The 17,878-nt window shown below is 38.0% G+C and overlaps 1 protein-coding gene across 1 annotated transcript; it reads left to right on the top strand.

Annotated features, from left to right (window-relative positions):
• The first annotated feature begins 564 nt into the window (after positions 1-564).
• On the top strand, positions 565-3,837 carry LOC104597078 (basic helix-loop-helix (bHLH) DNA-binding superfamily protein). Its single transcript, XM_010258474.3, has one exon. The coding sequence runs from the start codon at positions 1,227-1,229 to the stop codon at positions 3,084-3,086; it is 1,860 nt and encodes a 619-aa protein (XP_010256776.1). The 5' UTR covers positions 565-1,226; the 3' UTR covers positions 3,087-3,837.
• Positions 3,838-17,878: the final 14,041 nt, after the last annotated feature.

Raw genomic sequence — 17,878 nt, 5'->3', positions numbered from 1 at the left:
CACGGTATTATGGCAGCAGCAGCAGTTAAATACACAACTAACAGACTAATGAGAATGGTTTGTTGGATATGGGCCATGGATTGGAGTCTTTTAAGCATTTTTTTTTTTTAAATGCTTCAATTTCATCTTGTTCCATGCAACTAAACATTTCACTTCAGGATTTAATTTTGGATATTTCACTCAACCTCCAGCCCATCATTTATCTTAATTTCGGCAAAACTTTCGGCCCAAATTCAGCAAAATCCAAACGAATGTTCTCTTCTTTTTCATATTTATACAAACAAAACTGGCTGTGGCTACGCTCTGCCCAGCCCAGCTGGCTGCTGCTCAACTGAGTCAACTCGTCTCAATGTTTTCATAGCAAATAAAAAACAACTACGATTTTTCGAAATATTGGAACTGATATTGGTATAGGTAATTAGGTATAAACTGCTGCGCCTGAAATGACTGCCTTCTTTTCTTCAACTCATAATTTTACCAAAAAAAAAAAAAAAAAGAAAACTCATAAAACTAATCATGGTTACTTTTTAACTCAACCCATGGTATCAAATCTCTTCCACGTCTAACAAGGGTTTTGGCCCTTTTGTTTTGGGGGTAAACAATAGACAAAGTGAGCTTTCTCTCAACTCATCTCTTTCTCTCTCTCTCCCCCCCCGTTTACTGGTACGCCTATTTCTGTCGAACGCGCACCCTCTCCATTGGTTTGTTCGCGGGGTGGGAGTAACCTTGTTTGTTTGTTTCGTATATTATCACCTCTTACCACATTGCCAAGAAACTTACGGCAATTCAAATGTCTCAAGCATTTTGAATCTCGCTCGCCCAACTGGTGTGTATGTTTTCCGAATTCCCTTATGAGATTTTTATGTTATCTGCACGCACTATTGCGTATTCTGTATCTGGATTCAAAAATCAATTTGACAACCGGTGAGATCTGAAACTGAACAATATCGAATTAGTCGTAATGAGTGAAATATGGAAAAACACGGGGATCATGCAAGTTTCTTGTTTTTTATTTTTTTTTTATGTTTAAATTGTTGAACGTGTGATTTCTTGAGGGGTTTTCTAGAATAAATTTCATCTGGGAATTGGGTTTCTGTGAGTGTAAGTGTGTAACTTTTAATTAAGGCTTTTTTTTTTTCCTGTTTGAGTTTCTGTTTCTTTTTTTTTTTATCTATTTATTTTTCTTTCCGGGTGGGGGGATTGGAGTCGGGAGGTGGCTGTTGGTGATGAAGACAGAGACTGGAATGGGTGGTGGATTTTGGAACGACGAGGATAAAGCCGCGGTTGTGGCAGTTCTTGGTGCTCGGGCTTTCGAATATTTGATGAAGAGCACTGTGTCTTCGGAAGGTTTGATGACGGCTGTTGGGAACGACGAGAATTTGCAAAACAAGCTTTCGGACCTCGTCGAGGGCCCGAACGCTTCAAATTTTACCTGGAATTACGCAATCTTTTGGCAGATTTCAAGTTCGAAGACTGGAGAGTTGGTTTTGGGTTGGGGAGATGGATATTGCAGAGAGCCGAAGGAAGGGGAAGAGTCCGAAGCTACCCACAACCTAAGCTTCCGGTTTGAAGACGAAACTCAGCAGAAGATGAGGAAGAGGGTCCTGCAGAAGCTTCACACTTTCTTTGGAGGTTCCGATGAGGAAAGCTATGCATTTGGCTTGGACAGGGTCACAGACACGGAGATGTTCTTCCTTGCTTCCATGTACTTCTTCTTTCCTCAGGGTGAGGGGGCTCCTGGTAAGGCGTTTGGATCAGGTAAGTACCTGTGGATTTCGGATGCCTTGAAATCACCTGATTACTGTGTCCGATCGTTCCTTGCGAGGTCTGCTGGGCTCCAGACTGTTGTTCTTGTCCCCACAGATACTGGAGTGGCCGAATTGGGATCAGTCAGATCCATTTCTGAGAATTTGGAGGTGTTGCAGACAATAAGGTCCATGTTCTCAAAGTCCGCCGCCTTCCCTATCCAGGTCAAACCGTTACCAGCTTCCAATGAGAAGAAAGATAGTAGTGCAATTGCATCAGATTCCAGGACCGTGGAACGAGCAGATGAGTTCCCAAAGATTTTTGGTCAGGATCTGAACCCCATTCGGTCTAATTCTCAGCACAGTGAAAGGCTCGTTGTTGCAAAGGTGGAGGAGAGGCAATGGGATGTATACAATGGGAATAGGCTTCCATTTAACAATAGGAAGAGTGTTCATGGGTTTGGGCCTTCATGGTTCCATGGTATAAAACCAGGGGCAATTGCTGAGGTTATCAGCCCGCAAAATCCTGGAAACAATCAGCAAAAGCTTGGGCATACTGTTCTTATGATCAATAACAACATTGAGCCTTCCCATCGATCCTTTGGCCACTGTAATGGGATCAGGGAAGACACTCGGTTGAACCCATTTCAGGCACAGATGCAAGCACAGAGACAAATTGATTTCACTGGGACAACTTCAAGGTCTCCTGTGATTACTCGGCAGAGTGCCATAGAATCAGAGCACTCAGATGTTGAGGCATCATGCAAGGAAGACCGTCCATGCACAGTGGACGAGCGAAGGCCCAGGAAACGGGGCAGGAAGCCTGCAAATGGAAGAGAGGAGCCCCTTAACCATGTTGAGGCTGAGAGGCAGCGCCGGGAGAAGCTTAATCAGCGGTTCTATGCATTAAGGGCCGTCGTGCCCAATATCTCCAAGATGGACAAGGCCTCCCTGCTCGGAGATGCCATAACCTACATCACTGAACTTCAGAAGAAACTCAAGGACATGGAATCAGAGAGAGAAAAGTTTGGCAACCAGTCAAGAGACACTGTAGCTTCAGAAGCCAATTCTGTTGGAGATGATCGGAAGCGAGGCCCAGACATCGACATTCAAGCCCTTCATGATGAGGTTATTGTAAGGGTAAACTGCCCATTGGATGTTCATCCTGTATCAAGAGTCATCCATGCATTCAAAGAAGCACAAATCACTGTGGTGGAATCAAAGATCTCTGCCGGAAATGATACCGTCTTCCACACATTTGTGGTCAAATCTCAAGGATCTGAGCAGCTTACAAAGGAGAAGTTGATTGCTGCATTTTCTCATGAATCGAGCACCTTATAACCTTTCTCCTTGAATTAGGTGTTATGGGATTCAACTCCACTGTAGAGTAATGTTTGTAGAATGGAAAATCTATTGGAGAGCTATTGCAAAGGTTTTGATATACAAAGAATGACTAACATAGTGCGTTAGGGTGTAAGTAAAATATTACTACCTAAGATTGACTAACTAGTGCAATCGTGTCTTCAAGTTACAAGCATACATATTTATGCCAACTGAAGAGAATGCATGCAAGTTAATTAGTCAGTAAGTTCACCAACTCTTTTCAAATCCTTATTTATTAACTTGGTGGAGAAAAAAGGTTCCAGTGCACTCTGATAATAATTTTGACATCTGTGTTCCCCAGGGGCTTCATTTTAACTACTAGAGATTTGCAACCTTCAGAAGCAGGAAATTCTAAAGGCAGGGAAGGTTTGGAAGATTTTATGGATTTTGTTAGATTGAGTTCAATATTTGGTTGAATCTCCTTGGATTCTTAAGAGTCCTAACCACAGAAGCTTCAGGAGTGGTAGCAACATTCCTGGTTCTTGGATTTTCTGATGCAATTTGTTCTCCTGTTGTGAGCAACAGAAAGCTATGGAGTAACTTTGTAAATCTGTTGAGAAACAGAGAAAGTATAGATGGAATGTACATACATATGTGGTGATCTCCTAATGCTCGATGGATTTCCTTTTTAATTTTTATGATTCTTTATTTATGTTTTTGGCACACTGTTTTTCTTCAGGTTCTCTAGCTTATAAAGTGTTTCTTACTACTTTGGCCCCCTGTCTTTCCTGTTTACTATTATTTAATGTAGCAGATTTCATTAATTTTGAATTCTCACTAGTTTTTTGTGATACTAAGGAAATCCTTATGCTAACTATTTCTATATGGCATAAGTTGCATGAATCCTGTTTTGCAATTCCAATCTATCTAGGGCTACATCCATCATTAAATGTTTAGTCCCCAAAACATTTTTGCACTACCTTAATCCATGTTCCTCTTAGCCTGCTTGCAGCTTCTATACCCTTACTGTCTTGGATGGATGGGACCAAATCATATGGAGTTTTCCTCCAGTTAGTGCGGCCTGTAGGCACTGTTTGCAATTAGGAAATACTCATAGAAGTTAAGCTCTTTATTTTGAAACTCCTGTTTTATGTATTTGATCATTCTTTATTTTTCTTTATTTTGCTTGAAAGCGAGTAACCAATCAATCCAAAAGTAGCCACTATGATTTTCAGAAACCTGGCTAGAAAGAATTGCTTTGTAGGTAGTCACTGTAGCTACCAAAAGGGAGAGAAGAGTCTATAGTATCCAACACATTCCATAAGCTGAGTGTGAATGCAGTCTCTGCCTCTTTTGTTGGGCCAAACCAGATCTATCTCCTGCTCCTTTGAAAGCATTTTTATGTAAATGTATGGTCGGTGTGTCCTGTTTTCTTTATCTCATTCATCATACTCGGAGTTATGGCAGGATGACCGAGGAAAACCAATGTAGTACCAGGAAAACTAGAAGACCATCAGAACGCAGCAAGAGAAGGAGAGCGAGAAATTATCATTTATTAATGGGGGAAATTACCTGTGTGATTATTTACTGACAGCCATGGTTCAAAGTATCTATACGCTCCTGTGTATCGGCAGGGGCGTATCGATACTTAAAATCACACGCTCAATGGTTTTTTTTAGTTTTTTTTTCAAAATATGATTTTTAAAGATGCTTTTAATGGTTTTTTTATTGAAATAAACCAGGGTCCCGAAACACCTGTAAATAGGTGTATCGAGACCAAAAGATACGATACGATACGCCCGATACAGGGCATATTGTATCGATACTTTGAACCTTGCTGTCAGCTTAATCCAAAGTTGTTGCTGATTACATATGCCCTTCCAAGCATAGTAACTTTGTTTCTAGATTCTTCAAGATTATGTCTGCCTATATGCCTCCTAATAAAGTCCTCTATTTTTCTTTTGAATTATTTGTATCAGTACATTGCGTTTTTGCATCTTGGATGGGCTTAATCAGATACTGTTTTATATGATTGTACTATCGTAGGGATTTACATTTGACATTGGGATTTTTCAGTAATGTTGTGATTAATATGACATTAATAGTTTTTTCAACCCATCCATTTCTGTAATATTTGAGGATTTTCGGCATGGCTAGGTTAGTTTGATGGTTCCCTGTCCGATTATAATATAACTCTTGTATTTATCATTTTGGTTATCGAGTTGCACACAAATGTATTATGCCTTCTAGGACTCGTTTATACAGATTTCTATCTCATTTGCAGCATAGTGACAGGAGTATGCAGTTTATCTTACTCCATTATTTGTGTTCTTTATATATTCTTATCTCATTTCTAGTGCTGTGATGTGAATATGCCAAAAAAAAATAAAAATTGAACCCTAAAGAATGAACATCCTGGGTTTTCTCATTGATTTCTAACTTGTATGAATACTAGGCGCCAGCCAATTGTCCAAATTAAGTACAGAAACCAATGGTTCTATGCTTTTACAGTGCGATTTTGGTACGTAAGTCATGGGGTAGTAAAATTTTCCCCTCTTTCATCAAGCAACTATGACCTGAGATCAGTAAATATTTCCCATATGTAGGATTAAATGGTTATGTTTTCAGTTAGTTGTTGGATATAGCCTGTAATGACTTGTAGACCAACTCCCCTTGAAAGAATGGAAAGAATATTAGAAGGGAAGAGATCAGGCATGTATGGAGTGCTTTTTTTGGTTCTATTTTTCCCCAAGATTGTTTTCAGGAGGCGCACATTTTGTTTTTGTAGCATGGCAGCACATTGCAATCCAAGCCTCACTCACTTCTTGAGTTGAAAATGGACCAAAATATGATGAAAAGACACAGCTACAGAGTAAAACTGCTAACCTCAAAACTCTTAGTCCATCTGGTGTTCCAACATCGGGCTTCATCCAATGCGATGCTGACTATCGCCACTCCTAGGTCGATGAGTTTTCGGATTTAGTTTGAAATGGTTTTGCGAGTTTCGTCTGGGTGAATCCCCCAAAACAGATTTTTCAATTCATATTGGTATACGTGAAGGAAATTTATAGGTCTGTTTGTCATATTCACACCATCCAAAATGTAGCCATATAGGGAATCTAGATTCTAGTGTCAGGTGGATTGGCTTGAGTTTTCACTGTCAAAGGATTTCTTGTCCAACTATTTACCATGAGGAGGAAAAGGTTGCACACATTTAGATACGATCCCAGATGCATTTCAAAGACTATTCTGGCATTGGAATGTACCAAGAAGGATTTTGCCCTTCTTTCAAGAAAAATCTTCCGTTTACTTTGGCCGTGGCTTATAAATAAACTGAAGGGAAACAGTTGATTTCTGAATTCTGATTCGTGATTTGAACAACTGGATGATCCCCACGGTGCGAATTTGTTCAGCTACTGTCAAGGAAGTAGACAACTGAGTTCTTGTCAGGGCGGTTTTTTTTTTTTTTTTCTTTTCTTTTCTTGAGTTGGGTATGTTTGATTTCGATAGGGCAGCCTGGCTAGATTGTTTTCCTTTTGTGCTCCATCTGCTTGGTCTGATTCTGGTTTTATTTTCCATATTAAGCCCTTCCAGCACATCCATGGACTTGATCTCACTGTCTGAACAAGATATGCGTCAAGGGATTACTTGCATCTACACCATCACCATCGTCACATCCACATCATCTTTTGCACAATGAGAGCGGGTTCAGTCTCGTGTCTCGTCTATTCATCTTTATATTTTGTCCTTATTCCACACACACACACACATGGATGCCTATGAACAACATTTGGTCCAGTATTTAGCCCTTTGATATCTCCTATCTTCCCCATTAATTTGTGAAATGATCATTTTTTTCCTTCTTATTTCACTTCCAGTAATATTATTTCTTATGAGTAATAACCAAGCAGACGTTCATTTAATTTTCCTCTGAATCATTTTTTTTAGAGGGGGAGGGGTGTGGAAGTTCCCTTTGAAGACCAGCTTCTGTTTAATTGACCACGTGCTCAAGAAAGTTAACCAGAGTATACGAGCTACCATTGAACATGTGACGGCTATTCAGCCAATCTGTTAAGTGTTAAAGCTTGCACATGCAAGATTCCATGGCCCCATGAATCCTCCCTTTATCCTTTGCTGAACTACTCCTCTATCAAATACTTTATACACCTTTCAAACAGAAAAAAAAGTTTACTTCAACTGTTGAATGTAAGAAGAGTAGTATGGGGATAAACTTTTCTATCAAACGCTATCTCTCAGTCTCACCCACTTGTGTCTGTGAAAGGTTCTAATTTCCAAACGTCTAATGACTCGAAAAAGATAGAAGGAGAAAAAGGAAGAGCGAGAAGGTGATGAACCACAACACAAGTGAAGTAATACTTCTTTTTGGAAGGAAAGCAAGAAGCCTACTTTATTCCCCATGAAATTAATGTACGAGAGATAGAGAGCCTCCTTAACAAATACAATTCTGAGGTGCAACCAGGAAACAAAAAAAAAGAGAGAGAAATCATAAGTTGATGAAGATGATGATACTTTTGATTTTTTTTTGGGTCCACGAGTTGATGACTTTTTTCCAGGGGTAGTCGCTTGGATCTCCTTTAATCTTGAAGCCTAATTTTTCCCATGTAAAGGGCAGTTAAGCTATTACTTAGGGATATAAATGAATTAGATTGTGATCTTTCAATTTGATCCATTTATATTGAATTGGAATATATTTGATCACCCTTAACAAGTCAAATTCAAATATATACACACTAGTGTAATGGCACAGGCATGTACAAGTTAAAGGTAAAAAAATAAATTAATACTATATGATCAAATTTAACTTTTATGGCTTGTACCAAAACTTCACTTTATATATTTATTCATTTTTTTTTTACAAATAATATTTTACTTGTTTGCACTTCTCAAACCAAATACTACCAATAAACAAATAACATCAAATGATTAACAAATACTTTTAGTTACTCTAGGTTAACAAATTCTTTTTACCCAAAGGTTAAGCCTCCACGTTTACCTTTTAGCGTTGAACCAACAAATTGAAAGATTATGTTTTAATTGATTCACATTGGATTTTAAGGGAATATTGGACAATTTAATGGAATCGAATTTGAATATAGGGATTTATAGATTAATCAGATTTGGATTGAATTTAAATATCCTTTATTTTATTGAACTTGATCGACTATACACCTATCCAAATTCGAATTGATCCATTTGCATCCCTAACTATCAATTACCACATTGTATGCACTGCATGCAGCCTAAAAAAAAAGGAATATATTGATGCATGCTATGCTGAGAGATGAGAAATTTGTTAACAGTCTTGTCCAGGGAATTTGGTTCAATTTAAATAAAGAAATGGTAGGAAATAAGGTATGAATTATGATGGTCTTTATAGACGAGTACAGGGTACTAATTCCTCTCCAAAATGATTTCCATGGCCCATTGTTGGTCAATATGGAAACCACTCTTGTTGAATCGCTTTTTAATTTTAATTTACAACTCTTTCTGCAAGAGTATGAGCAGGAAGTAGGAACCTCACTGGCTCCCACCTAGACCCAAATGCCCAATACAAAATCAATGGCATTTCTTACCATGAGATTGCTGGAGTTTTAATCTCTCTTTCTCACACACACACACACTCTCTCTCTCTCTCTTTCTCTCTACAGTTTTGTCATCCTTGCAGGAAACACACTCAGAACCAAAAGAATAAAAGAAAGTGAAAGAGATATATTACGTAGTTGGTAGGCCCAATACCTGTATGAGACCATGAGTTGAGTTACAAACAAGCCAGTCATTCTTTCTTTGATCTTTTCTAAAAGGAAGAGGATTAGAGTAGAGAGGAACCCCCAGTCCCCACTACACCCATTTTTCTTTTGATAGATATATAAAACTCGATCGGCGCTACATATATGTTAGCAAAACCATTAATAGGTCCTGTGAGCACCTTTTACCACTCTGCAATCTGCATAAAACCGGATTTTCCTCTCCTTAATTAATCTGTAGGTGTACGGTGTATCCCCCCAATCCCATGTCCCCGGCTACGGCTAGCCAAAGCCCAAAGAGAGACTGTCTGTGACTGTGAGAGAGCTTTCGTTCGTTTAATTAATTAGTAGCAGACTAGCAGTAGTGGGCTGTTGGTGTTGAATCAATCAATCAATGCTTTGCCCCTTTGACTTTTCCCTTTATTGTTGTTGGGGAAGAGACTTGAGTTAAGAGGTTGAGATTGTTGGCCAAATTGGGAGGTCGGTTGATGGGACGGAGGATTGGGGTCACGGAATCCGCCCGGATTTGTTTCAGTTACGAATCATCCAAAGTCGACCATCTGGATTTTTGTTTTGTTAGTTTTGGACTTGGACACTGTTGTGTCCGCAGCCCCACTGCCATGTGCAGTAGTAGTCTTTAGTCTTTACTGCTTCACTGCTTTGTACTTTGTACGTTTCCTAATATAAAATCCGATTTGATCCTCCAATTCTCACATGTACAGCTAACTTAATGCTCTCACCCTCCAATTCTCCATCTCCACGCCTATATTATGAAATCCGGTTTGATCCTCACACTATCTTTTATCTTTACAGCCCCCTTGCAGTTGCAGCAGTGATCCGATCGGCTGCCCTCGTAGCGCATCCCCTCCGTGCACTGGGAACATCTCCCGTGCTTATCATGCGGAGATACTCCCAGTGCACGGATGGGATGGGCTGGGCTGTAGCCTGTAGGACGCGCTCCGTGGTCAGCTCATCCCATCCCTTTGCAGTCAGTCACATATATTCCAAAAAATAAAAAAAGATGAATTCAGATTTATTTCTCACAACATCTGTCCTCACACACGGTCACACCCAATTCACAACTTTTACAGCCATACATTGCGAATATCTCCTCTCCTCCGTATTTGTATATTTTTTATTTATGAAAAATATCTTTTATGTATAACTAGCTACAAAGACCGTAGATTTGGTGTGAGGATCAAATCTAATTTATAAAAGATATAAATATCAAAATGTTCCCAATGCACTGTTGTAAAGTAAAGAGCCTGGATTTGCTTCTCACATAATGTTCCTCAAACCAACTTCCAACCGCACATTGGGAGCATCTTCCGTATTCGAGAGATGTTCCTAATACGATGGAACATGGCTGTGAAGTTGGTGCGAGTAGCAAATCCCATCACCTGTTGCAAAAGGCTACGAGGATCGAATCTAAATTCCCTCATGGGTGCTTCCGCAGAGCTTATCCCACACGTGACTCAGTCCATCTCAACCATGCAATGAGAATATCTCCAAATAATAATAAGCACAATAAATATTCTCAATACATGGTGATATATGTGCATGTGGAGCGCCGATCTGAATTCTCCCCATTTGAGTACTCCCGAATTCATCAAACTGTTACATGGCAGCCCTTGTCGTATTCATGCATCATGCATACATTTGTCACTTGTCAGGTACCAAATAAAGTAGGACCGGATCCCACTGGGACATGCATGAACCAAATCTTATCAAGTGGGAACCCTCTAATGAATGAATGAATGAATGCATAATGCATGAACCAAAATCAAATCAACCTTGGCAACCTGCTTCTTCATCATGCAATTTCCCATGTTGCGTTGTTCACTATTTAAGATTTTAGAATGCGTAAACAACAACTTGAACCTGAACCCCCATCTCAATATATTCTAATTCTTTTAGTTTGTGTTCGGATTTATATGGAAGCGATACAATCTCCTTTCTACCCCCGTCGTTACTTCCTGTTTGAGGTGGTTTCTCCCTCTGTATTCTGTACTCTAAAAAAGGCCTTTATTTTATTTTATATATGTTTTGGTATTTGGTGTACGCTTAAACCCAAACACAGCCTTATCTGTTTGTATCACTCTGAAATTCGAGACAAAGACAAACTGCTTCTCTCCCCTTTTGCAAACTTATACATTGTTTGGTTTGAAGGAAAAATAGAGAAAGAAATGAAAAGGTAGGAAAACCTTTATAAATCTTGTATGAATTTTTTTACCTTTTCCTTCAAACCAAATATATCCTTAGATTCTATCATTTTTATTTCAAAATATTAAGAATGGAACTTAACGTGTATATGCTTTTCTTCTTCTCTTTGCTTCCTTCTTTTTTTTTCAAGGTAGGGGGATTACAGGCTTTGAAATAAACCATCACTTGTCATCTTGGTTAGGACTTGGGAGCAAAATTCAATTCAATTTCCTTTCCTAATTTTACTATGATCCTAACATTTTTGCAGTTACTCGTAGGTCTGGCAAAAAGTTGATCCAACCCGCGAATCCAACCTAACCCAATTGACCCATGGGTCAACCCTAATCCAAGCATTTAGGGTTAGGGTCTAGCATTTGACAACCCAACCCGAAGTACCTTGACCCAACCCGATTGCCAGGTCTAGTTACTCAGTCTAATATATATGTATTAACAAATTCTACTACGATCCAAACATTTTGCCACCTTGGCTTAAAGAAAAAAAAAAACTCAAAAAGAGTTCACAAGTAATACGATTTACTGATATGGAAATTGTTTTTATTTTAAAAAACAAAGATCAGTCACGTTGACAAACATCCCCTTATGCTAAATCATCCAATCAGTCGATTCAAATGGATTGGATTAGATTCCTATTGAGTCAATTTTACCTCTCATTATCTATAAATGGGCATTTGAATGGTTTTGAATCCATTTATAATACAAGTAATTAATGGATGTTAAATTGACTGGCCTATTAAGTGACTGTTTGGTATCATCACTTATTTTAAGTGGTGGGATCACACAATAAGTGATAAATAAATACTTATTAGTGTTTTGATAAAATAACCATGAATAAGTACTTATATTGGGAATAAGTGCTTAAAAAATAAGCTAGCCCAAGGTTGCCTATTTCATTTGTATAGACAATATTGTCCAAAAAAATTAAAATACCCACATTACCCCTCTCTATAGAGGAGACGGTATTCCTACAAACAAGAGGCGGCGGTGATGAACCAAGCGGAGGCGCAAGCAACGAGGGAGGATATCACTGTTCATGTAAGTGAAATCTCCCCTTTTTCTTGATTTCTCACCATTTTCAGGTTGTGATTCTATTATGATGGGTTTTAACCCATTTTCTCCTAAAATTGTGTTTGGGAAAGAGGTAAACACAATTAGCCGGTAGTAGCCTCTTCGGTGGTGAGTTCTAAGCTTTTTTTTTTCTTATTTTTCCTTCTTGTTCACATATATATGATCAATTATATACTATTCCTAGCAATTTTTTTTTTTTTTTTTTTTTTTTTTTATGAAAATGTATCCAATTTATGCAAGTAGAATTGTGGAACCGGAACTTGCAAGGGACTGAATCCATTTAGGACAGTTTATAGAACTCTAGCTTGTGAACATTTTCACTTACAAGTTTATAGAACATTTTCACTAGTGCTCCCGGTAGATTGAAAGGGTCCCTAGAACCAGTTTATAAACTGGACAGTCCCTTGCAAGGGTCCCTAGTTAACCTCTCATGTTTTTTAGGGTCCCTAGAACCAGTTTGATAGCTTACCCTTACCGGTAAGCTAGAGTTCTATAAACTGGAGTTTGAGAGGTTAAGTAAACCCTTTCAATTCCAGTCTATAAACTGGACAATTTATAGAGCATTTTCACTCTAGCTTGAATAAAGGGTCCCTAGAACTAGTTTATAGAACTCTAGCTTGAAGGTTTCAACTATCAAACTGGATTCGGTGCCAACAATCTGATTGAGTGATGACAGCGAAGCCAATCTGCACAAGAGAACAGAATACTGTAAACTAAAACAGGAAATGATCAACTAATGGGATTTTCCTCTTTTTTGTTGTTCTTTCTATTTTTCTTGGAAATATGCATGTTTTTATTCTACCCAATGATTCGTTGAATGATCTATTGATTCTGGGAAGCTTAAAATTTTTCTCTTTTTTGCTTCTCTTCTCCTGCTATTTAACCATAAGACCTTTACCGTTGTTCACTGGATCTTATAGTTTATTTAATGGAAATGTAAACTGAATCAACAAAGAAATTTAGCTGCGATTAGTTGATAATGTGGTTCTTAATTTTCTGGGTCAGAGTTGTTTTAGGTTCTAAAGATTCAACTAACCTCCTTCGTTTTCTCTTGGATATCGATAGTTTTTCCATCCCAGTTACTGAGGTGGGATCTCATAAACTTATCAATCTTTGGAAGAAGCTGCTCTCTGATCATGACAGGGCTTATATGAGGCTAAGCAGGGCTCCTCTCATAGACTTGTGTGGTGGACCATGAACAACAGCAATGTTGCATTTCCCCAGAATATCCAAAATGAACTGGGGTAACCACGAATAAGATCTTATCCATCGTTCAACAGTGTATACCTGTTGAGCTCTGGATCCATGGAAACTATTGCACAGGGCAGCCCAACATGGATTCATGGAATGCCCATGAATGTTGTTCAAAATTCTGGTAATTTTAAAAGGTAAAAGGGTGTTCTGAACTCAAACATCAATAAGAAACAAAAGATCATGTTCATCAAGGGTATTGATCGTTGTTTCACCAATACTGTTTAGGGGTATAAACGGATCGAATTCAAATCCGATGGATGATCGAATTCGAATCAGATTCAATTATATCGGATGCTGACGATGGATGATCGGATAGAAAGGGTTCCTGTCAAGTGCTGTCACATCATCGGAGATTTAAGTGGCATCACGAAACCGCTCGCAGACACCATACACCTGAAAGAAAATGCTAAATGAGGAAACGAGGAAAGAGTGGTGTCAGAGTATCTTTCTAACCGTACCTTGCCAGGTGTCCAATAAGAAATTGACAAAATGTACCCATATGGCCACATGTCCACCATGCATCAAACACCTAGTTTATTAACCCCCGCTCCCCACCAAGCACCAGCTTACGTATTCTTTTGAAAAGTATATATAGTGAGCAACTGAGCATAGATATATATATTCACGTCCAGACAATGAGGTCTTTGGACAGTTGCACAGTTGGATTGGACCCATGACTTAGCTTTAGAGTCGTGACCTGTGACTGTGAGTTGTAAATTGTAACTCTAAACTAAAATCTTGTTTTAATACATCATAAAATCTGAGTTCCATCTTCATAGTTATTATAGCCGTGCATTGTGCATTGAGAGTATCTCTCTTTTAATAAAATCATACAATCGCCGAGATGTTCCCAGTTTACGGCTATAAAGGCTAGCTGTGATAACAGTGTGAGGATGAAATCCTTGTTAAATGTTATATATACTTAATTTGATGCACTCTCCTGTAAAGTTTTAGTGATTACATTCTTCTAACCATTTTCACAAACTACTTGTTATCCGAAGATGTTTCCAATGCATGGTTCGATGTTCTGTAAGGTGCCTGTGGGGTGCACTCTGTAGAGCATCCACAGATATGATCTCCCAACAGCGCTGGTTAATTTCAAGATTCATCTAAGTTTGCTTAATTATTTATATAGAGCCCACTTCAGGAAATATTCATTAAAATTTCATAATAATTCTATTTAAAAAGTCTTGTTTTAATCAGAATGAAAAAAGAAAAAATGAAAAATAAAAAGATCAATGGCAATGTCTTAAGAACTTGGCTTCAGTCAGTGTAAAACCTGTTCGAACATATTTTATGGCCTTACATTAGGAATATCTCCCCATAAAATAAAATACATAAACACAGAGATATTCTAAATGTAAAGCTGTAAAAAACTATTCGAACAGTATTCGTTCGAATGGACCGACTGAAGACGATCTCATGTCTTAAATGTAGATTTTGCAATTTATCATTTTTTGCTCTAATTTTCGGGGGTGCTCTGTGAAGCTTCGATAACATCTAAGGTCCTTGCTGAACCAACCAAAACTGAAAAAGCAAAAAAAAAAAAGCGCATGAGAACACTCGAACTTATAATATAAAACCTTTGGAATTTATATAATCGGTAGGTCCAAACCTAATTATTATCACTGGGAGTTAAGGCCTAAGCAAGAAAACATTATCAAAAATTGCAAAATAATTACTTTTGCTTTTGAAGGTCTTACATGTTTCTGAGCAAATGGGGACGAGCCTATTACTTGTGCTAATTTGCCTTGCAGTTGAATTACTTTTCTGTAGGTCCTGGCCTATCTTTGACAAGTTGGAAGAGGACTACAAACTTAATATAGCTGAGTCTCTTCCATCCGGTTGGATAGCACAGAATTTGCTATCAGTAATCGCTTTTTGAGAGGAGAGAGGTACCAGGCTGCCACAGCCTATAGGGTCAGGTCGGGTTTGGGAATCATGCATTTTAAAGTCGGGTTGGGGCACTGGAGGGTCGGGTTTGAATTGAATTGAGATAAACTTATGCTAAATCCAATCCGTTGACATCTCTATATATAAATACAAATTCCAAGACTGAAATCCACATTTTTTATATTGATCATCTTTGAGTTGATGCAAACTTAATTTGCTCTCATTTTGAATGCCAACGTATCTTAAAATTTGTAATTACTGTCATTTTCAAACCATAAATGTGTTTTTATCAAATGCCTACAACAAATTCTTTCAATTCAGAGTTTACACTCTTACCAAATACAACCTTGGATTATTTCAGGTAGAAACAACAATATCATCAAACACAACCTAGGACGATCAATTTGGGTGACGAATTTCATTTTACCGAAAACCTATTTAAACTTTAAAGTTAAATGACTATTGAATTGAACAACGAACCATTACCCATTAGTTAAACCCATGGTTTTCAAAATCAGACCGGACCGGATGGTCAGACTGGAAAAATTGGGAATCGGTCACCTGACCAGTTTCGTATTTTCCCAAAACCATTAATTTTGGTCAGCAAACCATTGAACTGGTCATTTAACCGTTCGAACCATTTGAACAGTTTTGACCGTTTTTTAATTTTTTTTTGTCAGAATACGTTCGAGTCAAACAGTCAGACCATTCAAACCGGTAACTGGACCCCTAACCGGTTCAGTCACCGGTTCGGTTTTAAAAACCATGGTTAAACCAGTGAATTGTTCAACGGTTCAACCCATTTTACGGGTTGGATTTGGATATTCATGTGATTTTATAACACGTAAACATTCATTTATTTTTTACATTGTATTTTTAATATGACAAATAAATTTTAAATCCGACAACTCGAAAATTTTCTTGTTTTTCTTCAATGGAGATAGAACCTTGAGCTATGTCAACATTGTTGTCAACGCTGCTGCCGGCCACAGTGCCACTCGAGAGATAGCTTACATTGCTACAGCTAGTCTACTACTATAAGATATCAACGCTGCTGCTGCTGCCATTTTCTCCCCAACACCTTTGTTCTGTTATATGACTATATGGAAGACCACTAGGGTTTGATCTTTGAAAATGCCATGGGGTTGATTCATATGATCCATATGGCCAAAAGAGAGAAGTTTGATCACGGGTTTGGGTTTTAAAACACTGTTCTGTATGGGAGAAAATGAAAGTGAAAATTTTGTATCGGGTTTTGGAATAAAAAATTTGCACTACCTTTAAGTGAAAATGAGATAGAAAGCACAAATTTTACATCAAGCAGCGATGCAAATAATAGCGTCTAACAAATGCTTGCAAATCAACCTGGTGGCAGGTGCAAACTTTGCATTATTTGATTAGATATATTCATAGCCGGACTTAGGCTTGGATTTTGTCAAAATTTAAATGGATCCAACCTCAAACAGTGTAAAATGTTCATGGCCTTCTGATGTGTTAAGAGTACAAATGTACAATTGTTGCCATTTGGGGTTGTGGTACGGTGGTTCTTAACGCCTTTGTATTTATTGAATAAAATTTAAGATGCTCCACTACCTCACTTGTAGCTTTAGTCTGTCTTGTATTCTTGAATATGATGCTAGTAGAGTTTTGTTACGTGTGTGCTTTGAATTCTTTGTGGTAAGTCCACTTCATGAATCTGCTCTAAATTAATTTGAGAAAAACTCAAAGATAAATTCTCATAGTGGTTTGTGGTGGAACCGAATACAAAAAGTTATGTATATTTTTGGGGTTTTCTCTCTTATATACAGAATCTTAGTCTTGTGAGAGACGTGTGAGACATTGGATATATTTGGGGTTTAGGGTTTTTATGTGAAGGCACAATTCTGTATTTCTTCTCCATTGCCAACTTCATAGTAGATTTTTGTGCCTCCTTCGCCCTTGGACATAGGCTATAAGCCGAACCATGTAAGTCTGTGTGTGTTCTCTACGCTTGTTTTTTTTTATCTCTACTTTTACTTTCAGGTTGGGTGCCATTCGAATTTGTTTTCTTGAGTTTTTCTCAACAAGCCTGTAAACAGATACGTGCCACATTTGGATATCTAAGTGTAAAATAATTGTGAAGAATCATATTCCTAAAAATTTTCAATGTTAGATTGAAACCCTAAAAACAAGCTTGGAAATGGGGATGATGAAATGGAATACTAAATTTTAGGTTTTATGGGAGCAAAGAGTTCCATGAAAGCAAACCTTTCTCATGTTCAACTGCTTTAAAGAGATTAATTGGATACCCACTAGGAGTCTAGGATTCTTCACAACTGCTTTAAAGTAAAATCGCATTCCCATTTGAGATTCCAAGTAAAATGACAGAAAAGCATAAGTTATTTTGCGCCATTTTAAATTTGGATTTGAATAAAATTTTACTTCCTCCCCTGTTTTACTGATAAGAAACAACCAACCATTAATAAATTGATATTTTCCAAAATAACTCTTCTTCATTATATTTTGCAGTCAACCAAGCACAGCAACGGATCCATCCATTTTCTTTCCTTTCCTTACCCGCTTACCTCCCCCCCCCCCCCAAAAAAAAAAAGAAAAGAAACGAAATGAAAA

Source organism: Nelumbo nucifera, chromosome 3, assembly GCF_055504915.1.
Source record: "Nelumbo nucifera cultivar China Antique chromosome 3, China Antique-T2T, whole genome shotgun sequence".
In the NCBI taxonomy this organism is placed as follows: domain Eukaryota; kingdom Viridiplantae; phylum Streptophyta; class Magnoliopsida; order Proteales; family Nelumbonaceae; genus Nelumbo; species Nelumbo nucifera.
The sequence above is the reverse complement of the archived record's forward strand: the minus strand, read 5'-3'. Positions and strand labels throughout refer to the sequence as shown.

What these genes read in the sequence shown, in the direction of transcription:
- LOC104597078 (XM_010258474.3), top strand. Translation starts at nt 1,227, where the DNA reads ATGAAGACAGAGACTGGAATGGGTGGTGGATTTTGGAACGACGAGGAT.